Here is a 22,639-nt window from a genome sequence, read left to right as displayed (position 1 = left end):
CACACAACTGATCACTCCCCACCGGAACTCATTTGTTCACCAGACTAGTGTCTCACGGAACACACTTTGAGAAACACCATTCTGGTCAACTAGGGTCTCACGGAACACACTTTGAGAAACACCATTCTGGTCAACTGACTCCAAAGCAGCACATGAAGCACCCCAAGAGACAGAGAAGGATGAGCAGTGTGTACTGGTAAAAATTTTAACAACTTGCTCTCTAAAGAGAGGAAAAAACAGAAGCTCTGGTGTTTGCCCATTTCCATAGTGTGAATACTTTCATCGTGGCCTACTGGAAGCCACCAACATGACATCAGTGAACACAGACCTGGGCAGAGAGCGCACACTCAATGCCAGGACACTACTCACATGTGGGGAGCAAAAGCGAATTCCCAGCGGGGAGAGTGGTGGGCAGAAAGAAAGCAGCCTTCACTAATCCATTCCCCTCCACCCTGTCTGATTTTTCTTGTGACCTATAGCCCATTGTTAAACACAAGCAGAAGTAAGCCAGGAAAAACTAGAATTCACTAAATGAAAAGCTATATCACGGTTTCAAGGATGTGCAAGCCTTTTTGAGAGCAGCAGCCTACCTTGAAGACTCTGCCACCTCCAGTCTAATTCTTATGTGGACAGGATGGTTGTACTCACAATGTTTAAGAACATAATCCAGGTGCTCTTGTGTGTGGGGAATGGGAAATCAAACGTCCCCAGGGAGAAAGCACAGGCTCGAGTGATGTGGATCCGTGATGCTTACCTGCCTGGCTTTCTGATAAATGACCCCGAATTTGAATGTGTTGTTGACGTCATGCTCATCGTAAGACACAATCATTTGGGAGGCCTGGAAAACAATGGAATAAAAGAAATTAGATTATTAACCTGGAGGCAGAGTCAGGAGGCAGGTGGAAGGGGAAGTACCCATTTCAGTGGAGGACGGGCCCCAGTTGATACGAGACGTCCACACATGGAGGAAGAGAAGAGATGAAGTCAAGTACACAGTCAGGATACAGGTCCGAAGGTCTCAGCTAGATTCCAGCCCCTGGGCTTCCCCCAGTGATGAAACCTCTGGGTCACCCATTCCATTTCCATTTAGATCTATCAGCCAATGCCTGTGCACACAGAGAGCCCACCAGAACACAAGGAACGGACTTGACCCCAGTGTTTTTATCTGGGGAGTAAAAAGTGAAGCTGGGACCCCAAAACCATAGTCATCAAGGATGATGCTAGCTCTAATTTCACCTCTAATCAGCAGTGCGACTTTTCTTGTTTTTTGGCTGTGCTGGATCTTTGCTGCTGTGCACGGGCCTTCTCTAGTTGAGGCAAGCGGGGCTGCTCTTAATTGCCGTGCATGGGCTTCTCATTGCGGCAGCTTCTCTTGTTGCGGAGCATGGGCTCCAGAGCACGCAGTCTTTAGCAGCTGTGGTACACGAGCTTAGCTGCTCTACAGCACATGGGATCTTCCTGCATCAGGGATCAAACAGGGATCGAACCCATGTCCCCTGCCCTGGCAGGCAGATTCTTAATCACTGGACCACCAGGGAAGTCCAGCAGAGAGATTTTCAGCAAGGCGCTGCTCCTGTCCAGACTTCAATCGCCCTTACCCATAAAATGAGAGATCTCTAAGGAGGAACATACCCTAATTCAATATGCAAAGAAAAAACAAACAAAAAATCCGGACCATTGGTTCCATCTAATTGTCTCTTGTGTTTCAAAGAGTTGGTCAGAAACACTAATCTCTAATTTTCAGTCCACTGCTTTTACCTGTGCAGCTTTGATTAAAGCACTTAACTTCCTTGGGCTTCAGTTTCCTCATCTGTTCAATGAAGACATGTGGCTCTGAAGATTCAGGAAATGGGGCACACGAAGTGCAGAGCACACAGCGGCTATTATCATCAACATCTAGGTAAACCCTCTAGAAAGAGCAGAGCTGGACCAGATTGCTAGGAAAGAGAAGACTTAGTGGCTATTCTCTGCAGTAAAAAGGAAGGATTCGACCACATGAGATGCTACGGGAAGAATAAGCCAGGCACGACTTGTTGGCCTGAGTACGTGACCCATGTCAGCTGTCACCCCTGACATCTCTCTCTGTGGCTCTCAGCTGCCTGATGAAATGCACACTTCTCAGCTTCACCTGGAAGATCAGCACTGCCTGATCCCAGAGGGCGCCCCCCGACTCCCGCCTGGGATGAGTCAAAGGCTCGGAGCAGTTGCCCTGCCCGGGAAGAGGCACTGAGCCATGGACACCCTCCAAGGAACATTCTAAACTCTGTGAACTGTAAAAACATGCACACAGCTCAGCCAGATGAACATCCCAGCCGGACGAAGCAATCCTTCCAATCTAGCAAACATGAAAATACAGCTGCTCTTCCATTATTCCCAGAACTGGAGGCTTTACAAGCTACAGAGAGAACACTACAAAAATGAGAGTCATCGGTGGCTGTGATTTGACAACAAAAATTGCCAAATTTGTAGTTAAGTTAGGATTTTATGATGGGGTTTTGATGTCTGGTTAAACCTCAGTAATTCAGCTTTAATTACAAAGGGGAGGGCAGTCTGAGTGATAGAAAATGTTCGGTGGAGCGCAGCATATTACTGGGAAGCGCCTTGGATGCTCGGATGGGGTGAAAGGGCCATCTTAGAGAAGGACTCTGGCACATTCTCCCCATGAGAGAAGATTCTGCCATTAACTCTGCCACTGCACGGGGAGAAATAGTGTGTCAAGCACAGTCGTGAAGATCTGAGGTGTTGATTCTAGGGGCTTGGGGTGTCACAGCCAGGACAGGGTCCCTCTTCAGACACAACCCCACCAGACGTTTCACCTCCCGGTTCCTGGTTGTCAGAACTGGGACTCAGGAGGACTGACCAGCCCCAGCCAACCTCAGCTGGCCCACAGTGGACGCTTGGGAGCACCAACCAGCTTGCATGGTCTCTGCCTACACCCTGTGGGTGCGCAAAGCCCTGGGTCTCCTCCTACGGCCAATTTTTTTTCATTTAAAACAAAATTGTATTTTTATTTTTTGGCAGTGCTGTGCGGCATGTGAGATCTTAGTTCCCTAACCACGGATCAAACCCATGCCCCTTGCATTGGGAATTTGAAGTCTTAACCACTGGACCACCAAGGAAATCCCTCGATGACCGATTTGAAGCAATTCACTGTCCATGTGTGATTTAGGTCCTTTCGTGCCAAGCTGTTCTTGAGTGAGCTTATGAGTTCGTTCTTTTAGCACTGCTCTCCTCCCCACCCACACCCCCACATCAGAACTGGGGTCAAGATCAGGCCAACCCCAAAGAAGCTGTTAACAGAGGACCAGGCGAGTCGATTAACTAGAGCCCGGTGGAAGAGGCCTAGCTTGTAAGGCCTCAGAACTGCAGTAATGTTGGCAATGGGGAGCCAAGGTCTGGCCTTGTATTTCTTAGTGGGGTTTTGCCTTCTGCTCGCTCCCCAACTCCATGCTTATGGCTGACCAGGTCTGCAGCAGCCCCCTACCTAGAGGCAGAATCACTCCCCAGCCCAGCACCAGCCTTGAGGAGGTTCAATCAGGGTGAGACAGAGCAACTGCTACCCATCTGCTGTCTCCACGAAGCTGGGGATCAACTGATGCAGGCCAGAGACCCAGGCGTGGCTGAGGATGGGTTTCCAGCGTATCAGATTGTGAAGGGGTGGGCAGGATGAGCGGAAGACATGCAGGTTTGTCATGGAGACCCCACAAAAACCCCCAAGATGCAAAGAACTTCCCACAGAGCCACAGGCATGCAAATCCAAGCCAAGTGGCAGGGCCGGAGTCAGGGGGAAGGGGAAGGTCCTCACCTTGGGGTACAGGACAGGGTTGAATTTCAGCCCCACTGCGTCATCACAGAAAGCCTGAGCGGGGAGAGAGAAAAACACAGCTCAGGGGCCACATCCATGGAGCACACCTGGGCTGCCCTGCCCACCAAGAGAAAGAGAATGAGGCCAAGACCTGCAGGGCCCAGGGGTCTGAGGTCACTGCTGGTCACTCGTGTGTGGTCAGGAAAGTCAAGAGACCTTCCTGGTGTTTCCCACTGAAGTGAGGCCACCACAGGTATCCAGCACAGTTTTGCCTGGCCTTCCCACTCCCAGAGTGTGGGTCCACCCCAATGCAGCTGATCATCCTTCTTGCCCCTCTTTTCTGATTCAGTTCCCCGCATCCCAGAGAAGGCACCCAGGCCCCTCCACCCACTGATGGTTCCTTACCTAAGAGGCTCCTCTGTCTGGATCAACAGCCTGACCATCCCTCAACCCCAGCCATCCTCTGCTATGAAGGCTCCCAGCTGCCCCCTCCCCTCCATCCTCCTCTGAAGCCCCACCCTACTCTCCATATCCAGGCCTGTCTCTCCATTTCTCTAGTCTGCTGAACTAGCTGCGAACTTGGGGTAAGAACCTGGGATAGGAGCAGCCTGTTCCCTGAGCAGCCTCAGCAGCGAGGATGAGATGGAGTAGGGATTTGGGGGTATCCACCAACAGCTCCCCTACTCCATGCATGCAGTCAAGGGTCCAAAAGGACAGTGGCTCCTCCTTCCCCAAGGCAGAGCCCACCCAGGACAAGCCTGCGCCCCCAAGACCCGGCTAAAGGAGGAAGCCACCTCCTCTTGGTGCCACCTTTTACCTTTGCGATCTGAGGGACACTGGGCAACTTGCTCAGTCCGGCCAAGGGAATTCGCTCGTGCACCGTCTTCACTTTGGACCTACACACGTCCAAGAGATGAGAAGGGGTGAAGATCACCTTTCAAGAGATGGATGAGGATAAGAAAGGGGAGTCCACAGAAATGGAGTCAACGAGGAAGGTGGCTGAGGTCACAACAGGCCACAAAGCAGGTACGTGATTCATGTCACCCCTGGGTCAGACCTGCCTTATGCCACCCGAGCCAGGCACTGGGTGCCCCCGACTTAAATGGGAAAACAGGATCCTACTTAGGGACCCCACGGGAAATGGATACTCAAAGAACCTTCAGGGTATAGCTGACTGCAACTGAAACAGGACATGCAAATAGTCACCTTCAAATTCAACATTATTTTTTTGCTTCTTGGTGGGTTTTTTGTGTTCTCCAGAAGAAGTGGGCAGAGCTTCTGGATATATTCGGGTCTGACATGCAATTAAACCTTAAGAAAAGAAAACCTAATATTTGAAAATCTGGACTTACTCAAAATATAAATGGGATGAGAGTTGCTCTATAAAGAGATTCACCATAAGATTCTAAATTTAGCCCATTCCCCTGATTCATTCAGCACATTATGAAAGTGTTGAATTCTACCGAATGCTTTTCTGCATCTGCTGAGATCATCATATGGTTTTTAATCTGTTAACCTGGTGGATTACATTTCTGTTGAGCTATCTTTTCATTTCCTGGGTAAAACTCCACTTGCTTATGCTGTATTATTTTTTCCATATCCTCCTGAATTTAACTTGTTGATATTTCATTTAGAGTTTCATACCTACGTTCAGTAGCAACACTGGCCTATTTTATTTTCTTGTGCTTCCCTTGTCAAGTTTCAATATCAAGCCTCAAGAAATTGCTAGGAAGCATCTCATCCTTTGAAATAGTTTGTATACCATAGGAATTTTCTGTCCCTTAAAGGTTTGCTAAAATCTGTCTGTGAAATCTCTGGGCCTGCTCTTTTTCATTTGGAGGATACTGTTGGCTACCAGTTAGGTTCTTTAACGGTGAACGTTAAGGTCTTCTACTCTTCACTGAGTCAATTTTGGTAATTTATGTTTTATTCTATAAAATTATCCATCAAATGCATTAATATAAAGTTGTTTTGGGTGTTCTCTTAAGACTTCATTTCTATCTGTAGTTGGATCCCTTCCTTCATTGCAGAAATAGTATCTGTTGGTATCTTTTCTGTTTTCATTATCAGCCCTTGCTGGGGATTTAGTTTATTAATCTTTTCAAAGAGATAGCTTTTAATTTTACTATCTCTATTCTTTTTTTTTTTTTGCTTTGCTTTCTACTTCACTAGCTTATGCTTGCCTTTTTTCTTTCCTTCTATCTTCTTTGGTTTCTGTTTTGCCTAAAGCTATGACAAACCTAGATAGTGTATTAAAAAGCAAAGACAACACTTTGCTGACAAAGGTCCGTAGAGTCAAAGCTATGGTAGTTTTTTTCCAGTAGTCATGTATGGATGTGAGAGTTGGACCATAAAGATGACTGGGCACCAAATAACTGATGCTTTCAAATTGTGGTGCTGGAGATGACTCTTGAGAGTCGCTTGGAGATCAAACCAGTCAATCCTAAAGGAAGTCAACTCTGAATTTTCACTGGAGGGACTGATGCTGAAGCTAAAGCTCCAATATTTTGGGCACCTGATGCCAAGAGCTGACTCATTGGAAAAGACCCTGATGCTGGGAAAGATTGAAGGCAAAAGGAGAAGGGGGAGGCAGAGGATGAAATAGTTAGATAGCATCAGTGACTCTATAGATAGTGGAGGATAGGGGAGTCTGGCATGCTGCAGTCGATGGGATCACAAAGAGTGGGATACAACTTAGCAACTGAACAACAACATTCTTTTTCTAACATCCCAACCTGCATGCTTACACACTGAATCTTTCTTCTTTTTTACAAATGCATTTAAAACTATACATCTCTCCCTAAGTACCACTTTAGCTGCATCCCACACGTTGATGGTGGTATTTTCACTGCCACTTAGTTCTAAATATTTTGTCAGTTCTTTTGTGATTTCCCCTTCAGCACATGAGTTATTTAAAAGGGTTTTCTTGGTTTTTTATTTTTTTTTACCATTCCAAATGTAAGAGTCTTATCTTTCAGTATTTTAATTGCTGACTTCTAATTTAATTTTTGTGTATTCTGGGAATATAACCTATTACATTAGTTAGAAAGTCACTCAGTCATGTCCAGCTCTTTGCAACTTCATGGTCTATACGGTCTATGGAATTCTCTAGGCCAGAATACTTGGCGTGGGTAGCCTTTCCCTTCTCTAGGGGATATTCCCAATCCAGGGATCGAACCCACGTCTCCCTCATCACAAGCGGATTCTTTACCAGCTGAGCCACAAGAGAAGCCCCCATATATGATATTTATTATTTGAAATTTGCTAACTTGATTCATGGACTGTTTTTTCATGTCCACATGAGCTTGAAAAAAATGTATCTTTTTTTTTCTTTTGTTGAGTTCAGGAATGTATGTTAGAAGATCAAATTTGTTAACTGTGTTGTTCAAATCTATATCCTCACAATTTTTGTGTCTGCTTGGTCCATTGGTATCTAAGAGGCGTTCCTGAAATCTCCAACTGTAGCTGAGGATTTGTCTACTCACATTCCTATCAGCATTTGCCTCTTTAAACTCAAGACTATGTTACTAAGTACAAGTTCATTACTGTTAGACTTTCCAGGTGGACTGTTCTTTTGATCATCATGTAGGCTGAGGCATCAGGGAAAGAGCATCTTTCCTGGCCCAAGTTATGAACAAAATCAGAAGAAAAAAAAAAGAAAAGAAATTAAAAGTAAGGCAGCTGGGGACTTTGCTGGTGGTTCAGTGGTTAACACTCCACACTCCCATTGCAAAGGGCTCGGGTTAGAGTTCTGAGGTCCCACACGCCACACAGCACGGCCAAAAAAATTAAAAAGCAAGGCAGTTGGAAATGAAAATGACTCCTTTGGTACTGATAAAGGTGAAGAGGAAGCACAGTAGCTTAGCGTGAAGGTGAAATGGATGTTTAAACTAAACCCCAGAGTTATCCACCAGTCACAGACAGTGCGGGGCAGGGACAAGCCTCCTCTCCTGGGGTCTGCTCAGGTGAGACTACGATACAGGGAGCAGGGAGTACCCCAAGGGCAGATAGCTTCAGGAGGGAAAGGGAAAAGGATACAGCTACCTACATCAAGTCCTTACTGCATATTTACCTACCAAGAGGGTGGAGGGAGCCAGGAGTGCTACACAGAAGTGTTCCCTTCACAAAGCAAGGAAATCAGGAGTAGGGAAGGATTCCCAAGTTACAAGAGTGCTCCTTTTATCTCTACTGATGCATTTTCCTTGAAATTCTATTTTTTTCCGGCAGGACTATTGCTACACCAGATTTCTTAGCTAGTATTTTTCCAGAATATCTTTTTCTATTTCTTCATTTTAAATCTTTCCATGTCATTTTTCTTTAGACATGACTCTTATAAGTAGAATACAGCTGCATTTTAGTTCAATCCGATAGCCTGAGATTTTCATAGACCATTTGTACTTGTGCTTACTAATATACTTGGAATTGCTTTTACCACTTTGTGTTTTTAATAACCCTGTGTTTTTTCTTCTTTCTCCTTCCCTGCCTTCAGTTTGGTAAATTTTTAAAATTCTTTTTATCTCTCTGCTAGTTTAAGAGCTATATATCGTATTTCTATAACTTCCGATACACCTATTTATATTTTTCCAACAAACTCTAAACTTACTTGCTATCTCTCTCCTGAGGAAGGAAGGAGACACAAGAGCTACTGAACTCTTTCCTTCCCACTGTCTTTCCTGTATTTGTTTAGAAATTTAATTCAAGAATTTTTTCTTTAAAAAAATTCTTTTTCCAGTCAGTAATTAAATTTATCAGCATAGTTTATCTATGTCTTCTTACTTTTTAGTTGCATCTTTTCTTTTGGTTTCTCTTTTCTTTTAGCTGAAGTACATCCTTTAGTGTTTCTTTCAGTTAGATTCTGTGAATAATGTACTCCCTTCATTTTTTTAAATGTCTGAACAACTTTCTTCCACCATTTTAAAGCTACTGTCCCACTGTCCCATGGCTGATAAGAAACTTGCTCTCAGCCTGGCTGTCATTCATAGATAATCTATTTTTAGGTAGCTTTAAAAATTCCTATTTATCTTTGAAGTTCTAAATAAAATCTGTTCTTTACAAGTTTCAAATAACTACCTGCAAACCATCTAGATCTAGAAACTTCTGGAGAGAGAATTCTTGGAGAACTTTTCAATTTATTCCATCACTGTTATTGATCCGGTCAGGTTTTTCACCTCGTGTTAAACTTAGCCACGTGTGCCCTCCTCGAAAAGCACCTGCTTCAGATGAAATTTCCAATGTAATAGCACGATGGGCTTCTCTGGTGGCTCAGTGGTTAAGAACCTGCCTGCCAATGCGAGAGATGCAAGAGATGTGGGTTCGATCCCCAGGTCTTAACCAGTGGACCGCCAGGGATGTCCCTAATCTTTTGTCTTTAAAACAGATCATTTTTTCTAGAGGTTTGCTGAAAACACAAAGTTAATGGATATTGGAATTTAACTTGGCTTGCTATAATAAATCCTTTCCAAAGCTTGGATATTTTCCTACCCTCTAAATGCTGTTATGCTTTTTTAAACGCAGGATCTTTTCTTTCACCAAACTATTAGGGTTTGGGTTTGTTTGTTTCCTCTCCTTCTTTTTATATCCAAACTTAAGAAAGGTGGACCTTCCCAGGGGGCACAGTGGTGGAGAATCCACCTGCCAATCCTGGAGACAGAAGAGATGTGGGTTCGATCCCTGGGTCGGGAAGATCCCCTGGAGTAGAAAATGGCAACCCACTCCAGTATTCTTGCCTGGAAAATTCCACAGACAGAGGACTCTAGTGGGCAGTCCAAGGGGTTACAAAAGAGTTGGATATGACTTAGCGACTGAATAAGCACACACATTGAAAAAGGTGACATCTACTCGGGCTTGTTACTTATCTCCAAACTGTAAGGAGATTCTCCTTGACAACTCTCACGGCACACACAGGTGTTGTTAGAATCCTCAGATTTTAGCTGGAGAGCTGGTTGCTCTAAGACATCAATTAAATAATCCAGAAGCTGACAGGGAATGAGGAAGAAACTGGGATAGAGTCACTGCCAGCAGGGGAATTTCATCTCTGCATAATTTCTTCTTTGTGCCTGGTGAAGTTACTAGGCCGTGAGGCCAATTTTTTTTTACATCTGGCTTTTGGTATACCATGTGATTACCCAACTTCCTAGCTGGTGAATGGTTTCTCTCTGCCACCCTGCTCACTGGATTTCTACTGGGAAAGCCACATTTGAGCTTAACTCCCCAGGACATTTTTTTAAAAAAGGAATCCTATGCATTTCTTTTTAGTATTCATTTATTTGGCTGTGCCTGGTCTTAGCTGTAGCACGAGGGATCTTCAATCGTCCTTGTCGTATGCGAGATTTTTTTAGCTGCAGCATGCGAAATCTTCATTGCAGCATGTGGGATCTAGCTCCGTGACCAGGGATCAAACCCAGGCCCCCTGCACTGGGAGGGTGGAGTCTTAGCCACTGGACCACCAGGGAAGTCACTCCCCTAGGCATTGATTTCAAACGCTGTTGACCCGAAACAACAAAAGTGGTTCCATGTGGAAAGACCTCTGAATGTTCCAGGGCTCACCCTTACTTCTAAACAGCACAGAATTATCTCCAACATGCAGGAAACCTGGGTTCAATCCCTGGGTTGGGAAGATCTCCTGGAGAATGGAAAGGCTACCCACTCCAGTATTCTGGCCTGGAGAATTCCATGGACAGTATAGTCCCTGAGATGGCAGAGTCAGACACGACTGAGCAATTTCCACTTTATCTATTCCCTCATTACACTGCTTTCTAAGAAAGAGGCACTGAGGTCAGTTCTCCATATCACCCCACAGATGACCGAAGAATAAAAAAATCATCAAAATGTGCTGTGTGCCAAGCATCTTTCTCTTTTAGTCCAGGTGTGGCATTTCAGATAGGATAACGGTATTAGAAAAAGAGGGTTAGATCCTTGGTTCAATTATCTTCTTACTCTGAAATGCTACCGCATCTGGGTCTGATTTTTATTAAGAACGGAAGTAATTTTCTTCACAGAGGTTCACCAACTTGAAATCCTATTAGGATATGGGGATCCGGGTATTACTCTCTCAGAATATTAGTGCTAGCGATTTAATGGACTCTTCCTTGCCTTGCAAACATCATTTCTAGCCAGGTGAACCTCAGCAAAGAAAATTGGTTCCTTTCTTAAGAAAGAGCAAATCAAAATTGGATGAGTGCTGACAACTTCCTTGTACCAGCTCCCCCCTCCTCCTATCCTTCTCATTGCAAGGCTAGTTGTCACTCTCCATCCCATTTTTATCTCAACACTTGGGCAGAGAAAAAATGCTTTTGCTCTTTTCCAAATACCATCAAGGACTTCCAATTAGATTCACAAATATGGACTGGGAGTTTGACAGGTTCACAGCACACTGCTAAGCACCACTGCTGATTTTCCCCGCTTCTCCACCAGCCCAATGGGGACAGAGATATTTAAGACTGACTCTCTGTGTTCCCACAGCATCCTGTGCAAATCAATAAAATAATACTTGTGCCATACATTAAAATCCTCTGTTTCTCACCACTAGGCCTGCAGAGAACATGGACCATTCACTGTCATTACTGCAAAAGATGTTCTAAAAAACACATAAGTCCAACAGAAACCAATTCCAGTTCCTGCCCTTGAGAAGGTCATAATCCAGAGAGAGGTCCCCGGCCTGGCTGTGAATCAGTGCTCCGGTTGTTACCACCATTCCTTTTTGGGGAGCCCAGGGTACACAGATGCTTTGGGACCTATTTTCCGCGACTGGATGCACACTGGAGGCAGCGTTCTGGCAAACCTTCTCCCAGGACAGTCTGGAGCTGTCTCTCAGCAGGATGGACCATCTTCTTCAGAGTCCCAGTCCCCACAAGAGAAGCAGGTGGGGGTACGGTCTAGGTGACCTTGAGCCCAGACACCATGCTGACTCCTGCAGTCAGCCAGCTGGCACAAACACCTGGTCTCCCCGCCTGGCAACCCACACATAGCCCCAAGACTCCAGCCAGGTTTGTTTCCCCAGCACACCCAGACCAGACTGGTCAGACCGGTATTTCTGGGTACCGGCCACTAGAGGCGTGGCCTCCAACAGCGCCAAAGCCCCACCTGAGAATGATCCGAAGGTACTCAACACCCTCGGCCTCCTCACACTTGACGGACAGGAGCAAGTTTCCCAGGCTGCTGCCGGTACAGTAGAAGTTTAGATGATCCTAGAGACAGAAATCAGGTGTTAGTGGGAATGGGGGGGGACCCTCCAGACATGTTCCCCCAAATCACCTCCTTCACCAGGAGTCAGAAGCCCCACAGCAACAAGGAAGAGATAAAAGCTAAAGTTGTGGTTCTGCTGGTGATGGTGGGGGGAGGGGTAGATGAGGGGAAGGAGGAGAAGGGCCACAGTAACAGGTTCCAACTGCCCGGAGTCCCAGGACCTGCCGGGCACTGGGCTAAAAGCCCAATATCCCTTCGCTCCTTTAATCCTGACTTTTAACTTTATGCAGAAGAAAACATCATCGTGCCCATTTCACAGATGGGTAAACCACGTTCAGAGTCGTTAACTATCCAAGGTCAAACCACTAATAAGTGAAAGATCCAGGGTTCCACATCTGTCTTGACCAAAGCACAAGTTCTTCACCACAAGATACCTAGTCTGCTACCTTGCTCCCAGGGGCAACCCTCCCCAGTTCAGACTATCCGCAGGAATAAACCTGGGAGGGTGGAGCCAGTTGGTTCTCTAGACAGTGGGTCTCTCCCTGGCTCAGGGAGCCCATCCTGGACCAGTTATCTCAGGGTGGGGCCCTGGAATCTGCATTTGAACACATTCCCCAGGAGGTGCTGACACACAACTCCTAAGACTGCAAAGCTGCCTTAGGCTGGAGATTTCCGGAATCTGCCCTCGGGACTTCCGGAACCTGGCAAGTCTGGTGGGCAGAATATATTTAAAGAAATGTAAAGTCGTCACTTTTAAGCCATCAGAGGCTCACAGCACATCATCTGGTACAAGTACCAAGGGGGACCTGCTAGAATGAGGACACAGGAGACTTATACTATTTTGACAGAAACAGACTTCCTAAGTGTGAGAACATTTTTTTTTTCCTTCCACTCTTCTTCACCTCCAAACACTACCCATTCCATCACCTTCTAAAATATGTGTCGGGGGTGTTCCCAACCTGGACCCATCACCCACGAGCCTTCCTGGCTCTGCAGATGCTCAGTCTGCCCCGTCCTCACCCCCAACCCCCGCCCAGGGGCAGAGCCAGTCAAGACACTGGCAGGCAGCAAGGACAGGGGCAGGACTTGGAAGAGGAGAGACAAAGAGAAAGGGGGCCTGGAGAGGAACGCCAGGCTCCTGCCCCCACCCCCTGCCCACCGCCCCCACCTCCAGCAGCTATTTATTTCCCTGCCCTGGGTCCCTGGGCCTTACCTTCCCCAGGAAGTGCCTGCGATAGGCCCTGGCTTCACCCTTGCACTCGAGCTTGTAGCCAAACGTGCTGGGACTGAGGCTCTCCTCCTCCTCATCCTCACAGATGCTGCTGCCCAGAGAGGTCGGTGTGCTCACGTTCTCGGGGTCCTCAATCCAGTAGCCCCCAAACTGGGGCAGGACGATCAAGGGGTATGGGCCTCCCTTCTCCACAACCTGGAGGCAGAGGGAGGGTCTGGCACTGCAGCCTGTTCCGGGTCTACAGAAGGAGGGGAGGGGTGCCGGTGGGGTGTCCCTCAACCTTCCAACCGCTCCAAGGAGGGGATCCCATATTTGAGGCCAAAAGCAGTAACATGAACCCCTCCTCTAAGCCCTGCAATATCACCCGTTTCACTGACCCTGGAGCACCAGAGGTGCAAAGCTTTGGCAGTTACCTCCAATTTAAACATGGAAAAACTGAGGTCACAAAGGGGATAATGGGAAGAGACCTCAGGCCCTCAAGTTCCAGGGCCAGCATGCTCTCCCACGTGGGGCCGGGCAGGGACCATCAACATCACCACCATCAGCTCCCCCAGCTGCGCCCCAGAGACAGGACCCAGAGCTGAAGGCAGCCGGGGGCTCCTACCTCGTCGATGCTGGGGTACGGAATGTAATCATCCTGCAAGACAAACCAGACAATGTCACCATCCATCCCCGCAGCACCCATCAGGTTTGGCCACTGTTTCCATTCCCCTCTCCCAGATGGGGGAGGCAGGGGGCTGGGGGCCTGGCAGACTGCAGCAGGGCCTTGGAAGGATCAACGGGCAGAACACCGGACAGAAAAACAGCCTAGAGGCAGCTCTGGAACCTGGCTTGAGTTCTCCTCCAGAGTGACAGAACCTGAGTGCAAACCCTGCCCGCTGAAGACGCAGTATGCAAAGCGCTGAGGCCCACACTTCTGGTGACCCAGTTGTTCACCCTAGGAGGCTGTGACAGGAAGGTAACCTCTGGTCCCATCCAGCCCCCTCCAGGTAAGAGGGCTGACCTCCAAGTGATGAGCTGCACCCCTGGGCCTGGGCAATGGAAGTTGAAGCTGAGAGTTGATGCCTCTGGAACCTGGAGCACAGAGCCTGACACCCCTACACACAGCGTGTGGTCCATTTGCAGGAATGGGTGCAGAGAAGCCAGGCTGAGCCTCAAACCTTGTCTCCACCCCAGTCCACCCAGAAGCTGCCCCAAAGGCATTAAGCCAGGGCCCCCCTTGCTGTCCACTACGCCCCAGTCAACATGGTGTGGTCACCTAAGTGGCTCATGGTGAAAATCTGAAGTAGACAGCGTAAGATAGCAGAACCCAGCAAGCCTGCTGTGTCCCCTGCCTCTGTCACCCGCCCAGCCCACCTTGTTCTTCTGGGGTCCCGGCTTCTGCTCTTCAAGCTTGATCCCCTGCAGAAACAAGGAAAAGAGGATCCATGGAAAAGCAAAGGTCACAGAAGACGAGCCAAACAGAGGAGTTTATCAGGAGCAGCTGCCTTAGCTGGCAGTTAGTGACAGCAGCAGCAGCAGCTGGCGTGGCCCTTGCACACTCAGGCCTCACAGAAGCCTCGGCAAGGCAGCAGGTTAACAGCATGGGCTCAAGCCAGATCACGGGGTTCAAATCCCAACACTGCCACTTACGACCTGATGACCTTGGGCAAGTCACAGGACCTCTGTGTAGCTCAGTGTTCCCATCTGTAAAGTGGGAATGAAAACCTCACCTACTCTGGTAGTGAAGATTCAATGTTGAGAATGTGTTGAGCCCTTGGAAGAGTGGTAAGAATATGGTAAAAGCTATAGGTAAGCAGCTTTCCCATGCTGGTGCTATTTTTTTTTTTTTTTGGCTGCACTGGGTCTTCGTTGCTTTGCATAGGCTTTCTCCCTAGTTGCACCAAGCAGGGGTTAGTTACACGGGCTTAGTTGCCCCATGGCACATGGGATCTTCCCAGACCAGGAGTGAACCCATGTCCCCTACATTGCAAGGCGGGTTCTTATCCACTGTACCACCAGGCAAGACCCATTCCGGCACTTAAACATCTCCACCAGGCTCTCTCAAAGCTGACAGGTGAGGGGTGAGGGATGGGAACCTGCATCTTGGGGTGTCGGCACCCGCAGGCTGGACCTCATGCCACACCAGCTCCACTCCTCCCTGGTGGGAGGGCCCACGGCTGACGGGCAGGTGGCCTGGTCCTCACTCTGCTGTTGTCTTACTGCCAGTGACCCTTGATGAAGTTGAGCCTCTTGCAGCTTCCACAGCTTCAATTGTGAGATGAGGATTCTAACACCCACCTATCCATCTCACAGAGGTGTCATCGCAAAAGTCAGGCACCTTCACTGGGCCTGGATTAAAGGGTATCATCTGCAGGTGTCTGGGAGATGCTCTTCTGGGGAGCAGGGCCCGGTCCAGCAGTGCCACGTTCTGACTTCAGTGGGTTTTAAGGGAGTGGGGTACATGGCATTCCCAAAACTGTTTGAATAAATTCCGACAAGGGTGTGAGATGCTGGGACACACTGGGACATGCAGGTCCCTCTGGAGAGAAGAGTGTCCTGCAGCAGCCCCTGCCCGATCAGAATAATACAGAGCAGGAACTTGACCTTGCACAGCGCTCCCTCCTTCAGTCTCCTCTGAAAACTCTCAGCACCTATTTACCAACTCGGAAACAGGGGCCCAGGGAGGAGGTTCCTGGAGCTAGCAGTGTCAGCACTTGGAGGTGAAGCCGGGCCGTGTGTCTAGAGTGCAGAGTCCTGTCCCACAGCCCTCAGAAGCCAGGACTCCTGCTCATTCCCTGGGTGGATCTAGACTTGGTGGGACTGAGTCACCTGCAGCATCGTCTAGGAGGGCGTAGGGAGGGTCCCTCCCACTCGACAGGCCCTCCTTTCCCCACATGGGGAGAAAACCGCCTGAGTGGACAGCAGTCTCTGACCAGGGAAGCAAATTGGGAGGGTGAAGAGAGGGGTGATGTCAGGAGTTGGTCTGTTTGTCCTTCGTTAGTCATCCCTGCCTGGAAACAGCCCCGGGCAGGTGAGCAAACCTCCTCCCATGCCCTCCCCCACGACAGAGCCACCGCCCAGCACTGGGCCCTCTCCATGTGTCAGCCTTTGCTATTGTATCTGACTCCTTGACCCCATGGACTGCAGCACACCAGGCTCCCCTGTCCTTCACTATCTCCCGGAGCTTGCTCAAACTCGTGTCCGTTGAGTCAATGATGCCATCCAACCATCTCATCTTCTGTTGCCCCCTTCTCCTCCTGCCTTCAATCTTTCCCAGTATCAGGGTCTTTTCCAATGAGTTGGCTCTTCACATCAGGTGGCCAAAGTATTGGAACTTCAGCGTCAGCATCAGTCCTTCCAATGAATATTCAGGGTTGATTTCCTTTAGGATTGGCTGGTTTGATCTCCTTGCTATAGGTGTCATGATTATGGCCCCCTCTCTCATCCCTGGCCATGTGGACACTGAGGTGCAGACAGGTAGAATGACTTGGCCAAGGATGTTCAGCTAGAGAGTATCAGATAGAACTTGAACCCAGGACCGAAGGGACCCAAAGCTTGTGCACTTCTGTTGCTTCAAAGGATTCTGCTCTTCTTCAAATCCCTTGACTCTTGGTCAGGGAGGTCAGGAGTCCTGGATCTTAGTCTCAGCTCTTCACAACTCTCAGAGAGCCCTGGATGCTACAACACTCGAGCCTCTGTCTCCACGCCCGCAGCATGAAAGAGGGCGCCCACACTCAAGGACAGACTCCGGCCACACTTCACACCAGCCACTTCCCCACATGAATTTCAGACACACCAAAGAGCTGGAAGCTGTGGCCCCTTGGAGGCTGGGGCCCAGGGGGCACTTGGCAGAGGCCCAGGCATTGGGAAGTCTGGTCTCAGCCCCAGGTAGTCTCAGCTGAGATGAAACTGACCAACCACCCGCAGGGGTCAGCCACCTGCCATGGAGACAGAAAGGAAGCATAAAAACCAGACCCTTGGGAATTCTCTGGTGGTCCAGTGGTTAAGACTCCGAAGCTGCACTGCAGAGGGCGTGGTTGCATCTCTGGTCGGAGAACTAAGATCCTGAAAGCCTGGTAGTATGGCCAGAAAAAAATAAAACAGACCCCCTGCCCTTGATAGGCTCCCAATCTAGCTGAGAAGACAACTCAGTAGCCTTGAAACAAGAGAATGATGAGGTCAGTTGAGTGGGGCTGGACTCTGCTCAGAGAAGCCCTTTGTGGGGAAGGCAGGACTAGGGGGAGGGAAGTGGGTAAAGAGTGAGGGGTGAGTGGATTGCAGGAGCAGCCAGAGAGAAGGCAGGGCAAGCTGCAAATTCCCCACCAGCTTGGCAGAGTGCAGAGCGGGACTCCAGGGATTGAGGTGGAAATCCCAGCTTTACTTAATTATATGCTGCCTCCCACCACTCACTGTCAAGGCCAAGGCCCTCCCTGTTTCCGAAACTTGACTGTAAGCTCCCTAAATACATATAAATTAGCCTGTAGTCCACACACTGCTGGGCACAGAAGGGGATTTTAATAAGTTGCTTGTGATAATAACACAACCACTAATAATAGTTTTCCCTTAAACCATCCCTACCTCTCCCCACCCTTAGGGCGGCGACCTGGCTTTTCCATGAGGACCATGCTTGATTGCTGGTGGCAGTCACCCTCTCAGCAGCTCCACCTGCATCTCAGGCTGACTGTGGGCACTTCATTTGCCTCCCTCCTAGAGCTTCCAAACCATCACTACAGTATCTTCCTTCCTGGAGTCTGGAGCGTCTACTTAGCCACCATAACATAGTGGCTAAGCCTTCTGGCTCCAAAGCGACAATAATAACTTACCAGCCTTTGAGTGCTTTATTTAATAGCTCTGTGCCTTGGTTTTCTCATCTGGGAAATGGGGATAACAATATACCTACTTCCTGTGAGACTTCTCAGAAAGAAATGAGGTGACACCTATCAATCTCTGAGCCCAGAGAAGTGCCTGAAATGTGTAGGCTATCATCAGCATCTTCTTCCCATCTGTAACTGTTATTTCTCATTTCATCCAGACAACTATGTAAGTGGGTATTTGCATTCTCATTTGTAGAAGCTGTGCTATCATGATTTATGAGAACTATTAATATATATTTGGCATAGCAGCCAGGTCCCAGGGGCTCCCACTGGCCAAATCTAAGACAACTTGAGCATTAAAATAAAGATTTTACTATATAGACTATAAACTATCGTATAATCAGAATCCATGAGTCCACACCAATGAGTGAATGGATGAACGGATGCATGGATAGATGGACAAATGAACAAATGAACGGAGAAAAGGCAAAGCTCTTTCTGATTGTAGAAAGCCAACTATAAATGTAGGAAAAACCTAAAACCCTTGGCATTTCCTAGGTGCTAAGAGCAATGGAGCATCTCTTTTTACAGCATTTGAACCTTTGTCCTTCATTCCTAAAACAGCTCCAGAGCCAAAAAGGTGAAAGGGGTGCCTTGTTATTCACAAGCTTATGTTAATGAGGTAACTTCTGGGAAGCCGCTAAGGATGGGAGCTTGTTGCTAGGGGAACCAACCCTGATTAGAGGGTTGGAACTTTCAGCCCCAACCTCAACCTCCAGAGACAGAGGATAGGCTGGAGAGTCAATCAATCACCAGTGGCCAATGATTTAATCAATCATCCTGTGTAAACAAGCCTCCACAAAAACCCACAAGGACAGGGCTTGGGGGATTTCCTAGCTGGTGAACACACAGTTTCCGAAGAAGGCATGGGAGCTTGCATCCCTTCCCATATACCTTGCCTGCGGCCATTCTTCCATCTGGCTGTTCCTGAGTTATCTCTTTTTACAATAAGTTGTTAATCTAGTAAGTCAGTGGGTTTCCTGAGTTCTGTGAGTCTAGTGAATTAATGGAACCAAGGAGCAATCATGGGAACCTCTGATTTATAGCCAGTGAGTCAAAACACGAGTGATAATCTGGATTTGGGATTGGGGTTGAAGTCAGAGGAGGGTGGTCTTGTGGGACTGACTCCTTCACCTGTGAGATCTCCGGGGAGACTGTGTCAGAACTGGGTGAAACTGTAGGGCACCCAGCTGGTGTTGTTGAATTGCTTAGTGTGGGAAAATGGCCACGCGGTTGGCATCAGAGTGGGGCGAGAACAGTGCTGTGAGTAGACAGAAAACAGGAATCAGAGGCTCAGAAAAGGACAGGAACTAGTGCTAGCGAGTGTTAGGAGCAGGATCTGAACTCAGGTCTGTCTCCTACTTGGCTGCTCTGCCTTCCAGACATGAGATGACTCCTCGAAGAAAGGGCTTTCTTTCTGACCCATTCCAGAAACAACGGACCCTCTCAAACCCTCCCCACATCCGTCTGCCCTGCTGGCAGGTTCTGTTGATCTTCTCTCCATCCTTCAGGTAGGAGCCATTCCAGAATCCTGAGTGCTGTTCACGTGGAAATGGCCTCAGGTGGCCCAGGCCCCTCAGAACTGTGTGTGCTCTCTTCTCTGCCCTCCCTCCAAGGACCTGGGTTTTGCCCAAGGGGTTTCTCCTGGTGTTGTGTCCTGAGGTCGCTGCGGCACTCCCACCCGGGCCCTGCCCCGCCCCACCGCACCCCCACACTGAGGATGCTCACCTGCATTTTCTCCAGCATCTCGAAGAACTCCGCTGACTGAAAGACACAAACAGGGCAGAGAGACAAAGGCAGGGCATCAGCCAGGAGGTAGAGAGAAAAACCCTCCCTGCTGACTGTCTGGAAGCTCAACCCCGGCTTCCCCAGGGACGAAATTCATTTGGATCAAGAGAGAAGATAATTTGATTTCGCCTTTGCAGGGCTGGAAAGGCCAGAACACCCCATAGAACAAGACGGGGAACAAAGCGCGCCCAGGCTGGCATGTGGCCCTGGAGAGAACAGTTTCTCAGTCTCTGTCAAGAGGGAGGGGCCCCTGGGAAAAGCCGAGGTTTCCCCAACGCCTGGAGATTCACCCTCCAGCAGCATTCGTGTTTGGGATGCTTTCAACCCAACAGTGGGGCCAAGATGTCCCACACAAATAGATTTCCAAGTTTTGTGGCAACACACAGCCCCTTCTGTCTCCTCACAAAAGTCTCACTTAGAATTCCAGCATACAAAACCAGTTAAAGCATGCCGCCCTGGCCAAGACAGCTGTGGAAGCTTGAGCCCTGGTGGGTCACCTCTGCCTGTCCCTGTCCGCTGTCCCCAAGGGACATTTTGGGAACCCGAGAATGTGAGAGCAAAGCCTGAAAACTGCAGCCTCCGGGAGCCTGGATGGGTTATTTTTAAAATCATAAACTATGTAAGTCCAAAATTTTAACCTACTTTGGTGCCAACTTTGTAAACTCCAGATAAGACCAAAAAGAGAAAAGAAGGTGGAATGGAAGGGTGAGGGGCTGAAAGCTGTACCCTAACAAAACAAGGCAGAGGTTCCACCAAAAGAGTCCCCACTTCCCATTCTGTGAAAAGAGCTCTACTTTCTTCTAGGCGTTGGTAAGCCCCGAGTTAATCAGCGCTCAGAATGGACTGTCCCCAGATGAATAGGGGACAAAAGACAGCAGTGAAAAGGAAACATGTCCTTGTTGCTTCTCCACATAGAGGTAGGGCATCCATCCTGCCTTCCTCTGCAGGCACCCACAGGCCAGACTGCCTGATGTCCCCGTCAGCCTCCACATTCTCAGAAGAGAACCACCATGGAAGGACCCTTGTGGAGTCATGGGCAGAAACCTGGCCCTGCTTCAGACTCCAAGTGACCTCTCCCAAGCTAAAATTGGCCCATCAGAGGCAAAGAGTTTCCAACCTCTGCGAAGTTCAGGTTTCAGGGCCTGGAAACACGACATGTGAATGTTCAGGGTTGAGGACAAGCTTTGGGCACCCACATCAAGCACCTTTGACCAGAAGCAGCCATCAAACATCCAGCTCTCAAATCTATCCTTCCCATTTGCTCTGTGGATTCTTACCAACTCCAGTCTCCAGGATACCAAGAATAATAAAGAACTCACAGAGGGACTTCCCTGGTGGTCAAGGGGTTAAGAATCCGCCTCCCAATGCAGGCAAGGCATGTTGCATCCCTGGCAGGTGAACTAAGATCCCACATGCTGCAAAGCAGCTAAGCCCGTGCAGCACAATTACTGAGCCTGCACATCACAACTAGAAAGAAGCCCTCAAGGCGCAACAGAAGACCCGCATGACACACCTATGGCCTGATACAGCCAAATAAATAGATAATTTAAAAAAAAAATAACTTATACAAATTAGTAAGGATAGAAAGATGAGAAGAAAGAGGATAAGAAGATAGAAACAAACAATCAACATTTTAAATACACAGACCTCTGACCCAACAATTCCTCTTCTAGAACATATACACACTGACACACGAACACAAAGATAGACACAATAAAATGGTCATTGAAGCATTGTTTATAACAGCAAAAAAAAAAAGTGGAAACAACTTAAATATCGATCTACAGGAAACTGATCAGAATAAGCTACACAGAATAAAATACAAATCCTATGGGAAGCCATATGTCAATAATTTAGATAACTTACATGAAATGGGAACTTCCGTGGTGGCTCAGACAGTAAAGAATCTGCCTGCAATGCGGGGGACCCAGGTTCAATTCCTGGGTTGAGAAGATCCTCTGGAGAAGGGAAGGGCAACCCATTTCAGTATTCTTGCCTGGAGAATTCATGGACAGAGGAGCCCACGGGGTCACAAAGAGTGGGACACAACTAAGCGACTAATACGAACACAGATGAAATGGACAGTTCCCAGCAACCACAGACTACTGAAACTGACTCAGGAAGAAACAGCAGATCTAAAAAGACCTACAATTAATAACAGAGGTTGGATCAGTAATCAAAAACCTACCCACAAAGAAAAGCCCAGGTCCAGATGGCTTCAGTTGTAAATTCTACCCCTTAAAGGAGAAGTAATACTAATTCCTCCTAAACTCTTCCAGGAATAGAAGAGGGAACACTTCCCAACTTATTTCATGAGGCTAGTACTACGCTGACACCAAAATTAACATCACAAGAAAAGAAAACTACAGGCCAATACAGCTTATGAAAATAAATGCAAAAACTCTCAACAAAATTCTAGCAAACTGAGTCCAGCAACATAAAAAGAACTACCATTTCAGTAATCCCACTCCTAGGTATATATCCCCAAGAGAAGTGAAAACACACGTCCACTCAAAAACTTGTACACACAATGTTCACAGCAGCAATATTCGTAATACCTCTCAAAGTGGAAACAACCCAAACGTCCATCAACTGTTGAATAAACAGATTATAGTATATCTATACACTAGAATAGTATTCAACCATTAATAAAAAGAATGAAGTATTGGCACATGCTACAACATGGATAAACCTTGAAAACACTATGCCAAGTGAATGGACACAGACATAAAAGGCTGCATATTACGTGATTCCATTAATATAAAATGCCCAGAA

General features: G+C 47.9%; 1 protein-coding gene across 1 annotated transcript in view; it reads right to left on the bottom strand.

Moving 5' to 3' along the window:
• Positions 1-22,639, bottom strand: part of RAP1GAP2 (RAP1 GTPase activating protein 2) — a 211,155-nt gene that overhangs the window by 37,917 nt on the left and 150,599 nt on the right. The window contains exons 5-12 of the mRNA XM_068977434.1: positions 19,805-19,840; positions 14,577-14,621; positions 13,825-13,857; positions 13,203-13,415; positions 11,888-11,991; positions 4,623-4,701; positions 3,806-3,859; positions 755-838 (exon numbers count right to left, since the gene is read on the bottom strand). Of these exons, the coding sequence (XP_068833535.1) occupies positions 755-838; positions 3,806-3,859; positions 4,623-4,701; positions 11,888-11,991; positions 13,203-13,415; positions 13,825-13,857; positions 14,577-14,621; positions 19,805-19,840 (648 nt within the window). The remainder of the gene's footprint in view (positions 1-754; positions 839-3,805; positions 3,860-4,622; positions 4,702-11,887; positions 11,992-13,202; positions 13,416-13,824; positions 13,858-14,576; positions 14,622-19,804; positions 19,841-22,639) is intronic.

The sequence above is a fragment of the Capricornis sumatraensis genome, chromosome 8, assembly GCF_032405125.1.
Source record: "Capricornis sumatraensis isolate serow.1 chromosome 8, serow.2, whole genome shotgun sequence".
Classification (NCBI taxonomy): domain Eukaryota; kingdom Metazoa; phylum Chordata; class Mammalia; order Artiodactyla; family Bovidae; genus Capricornis; species Capricornis sumatraensis.
This window is presented reverse-complemented; position numbering and strand designations above follow the sequence as displayed.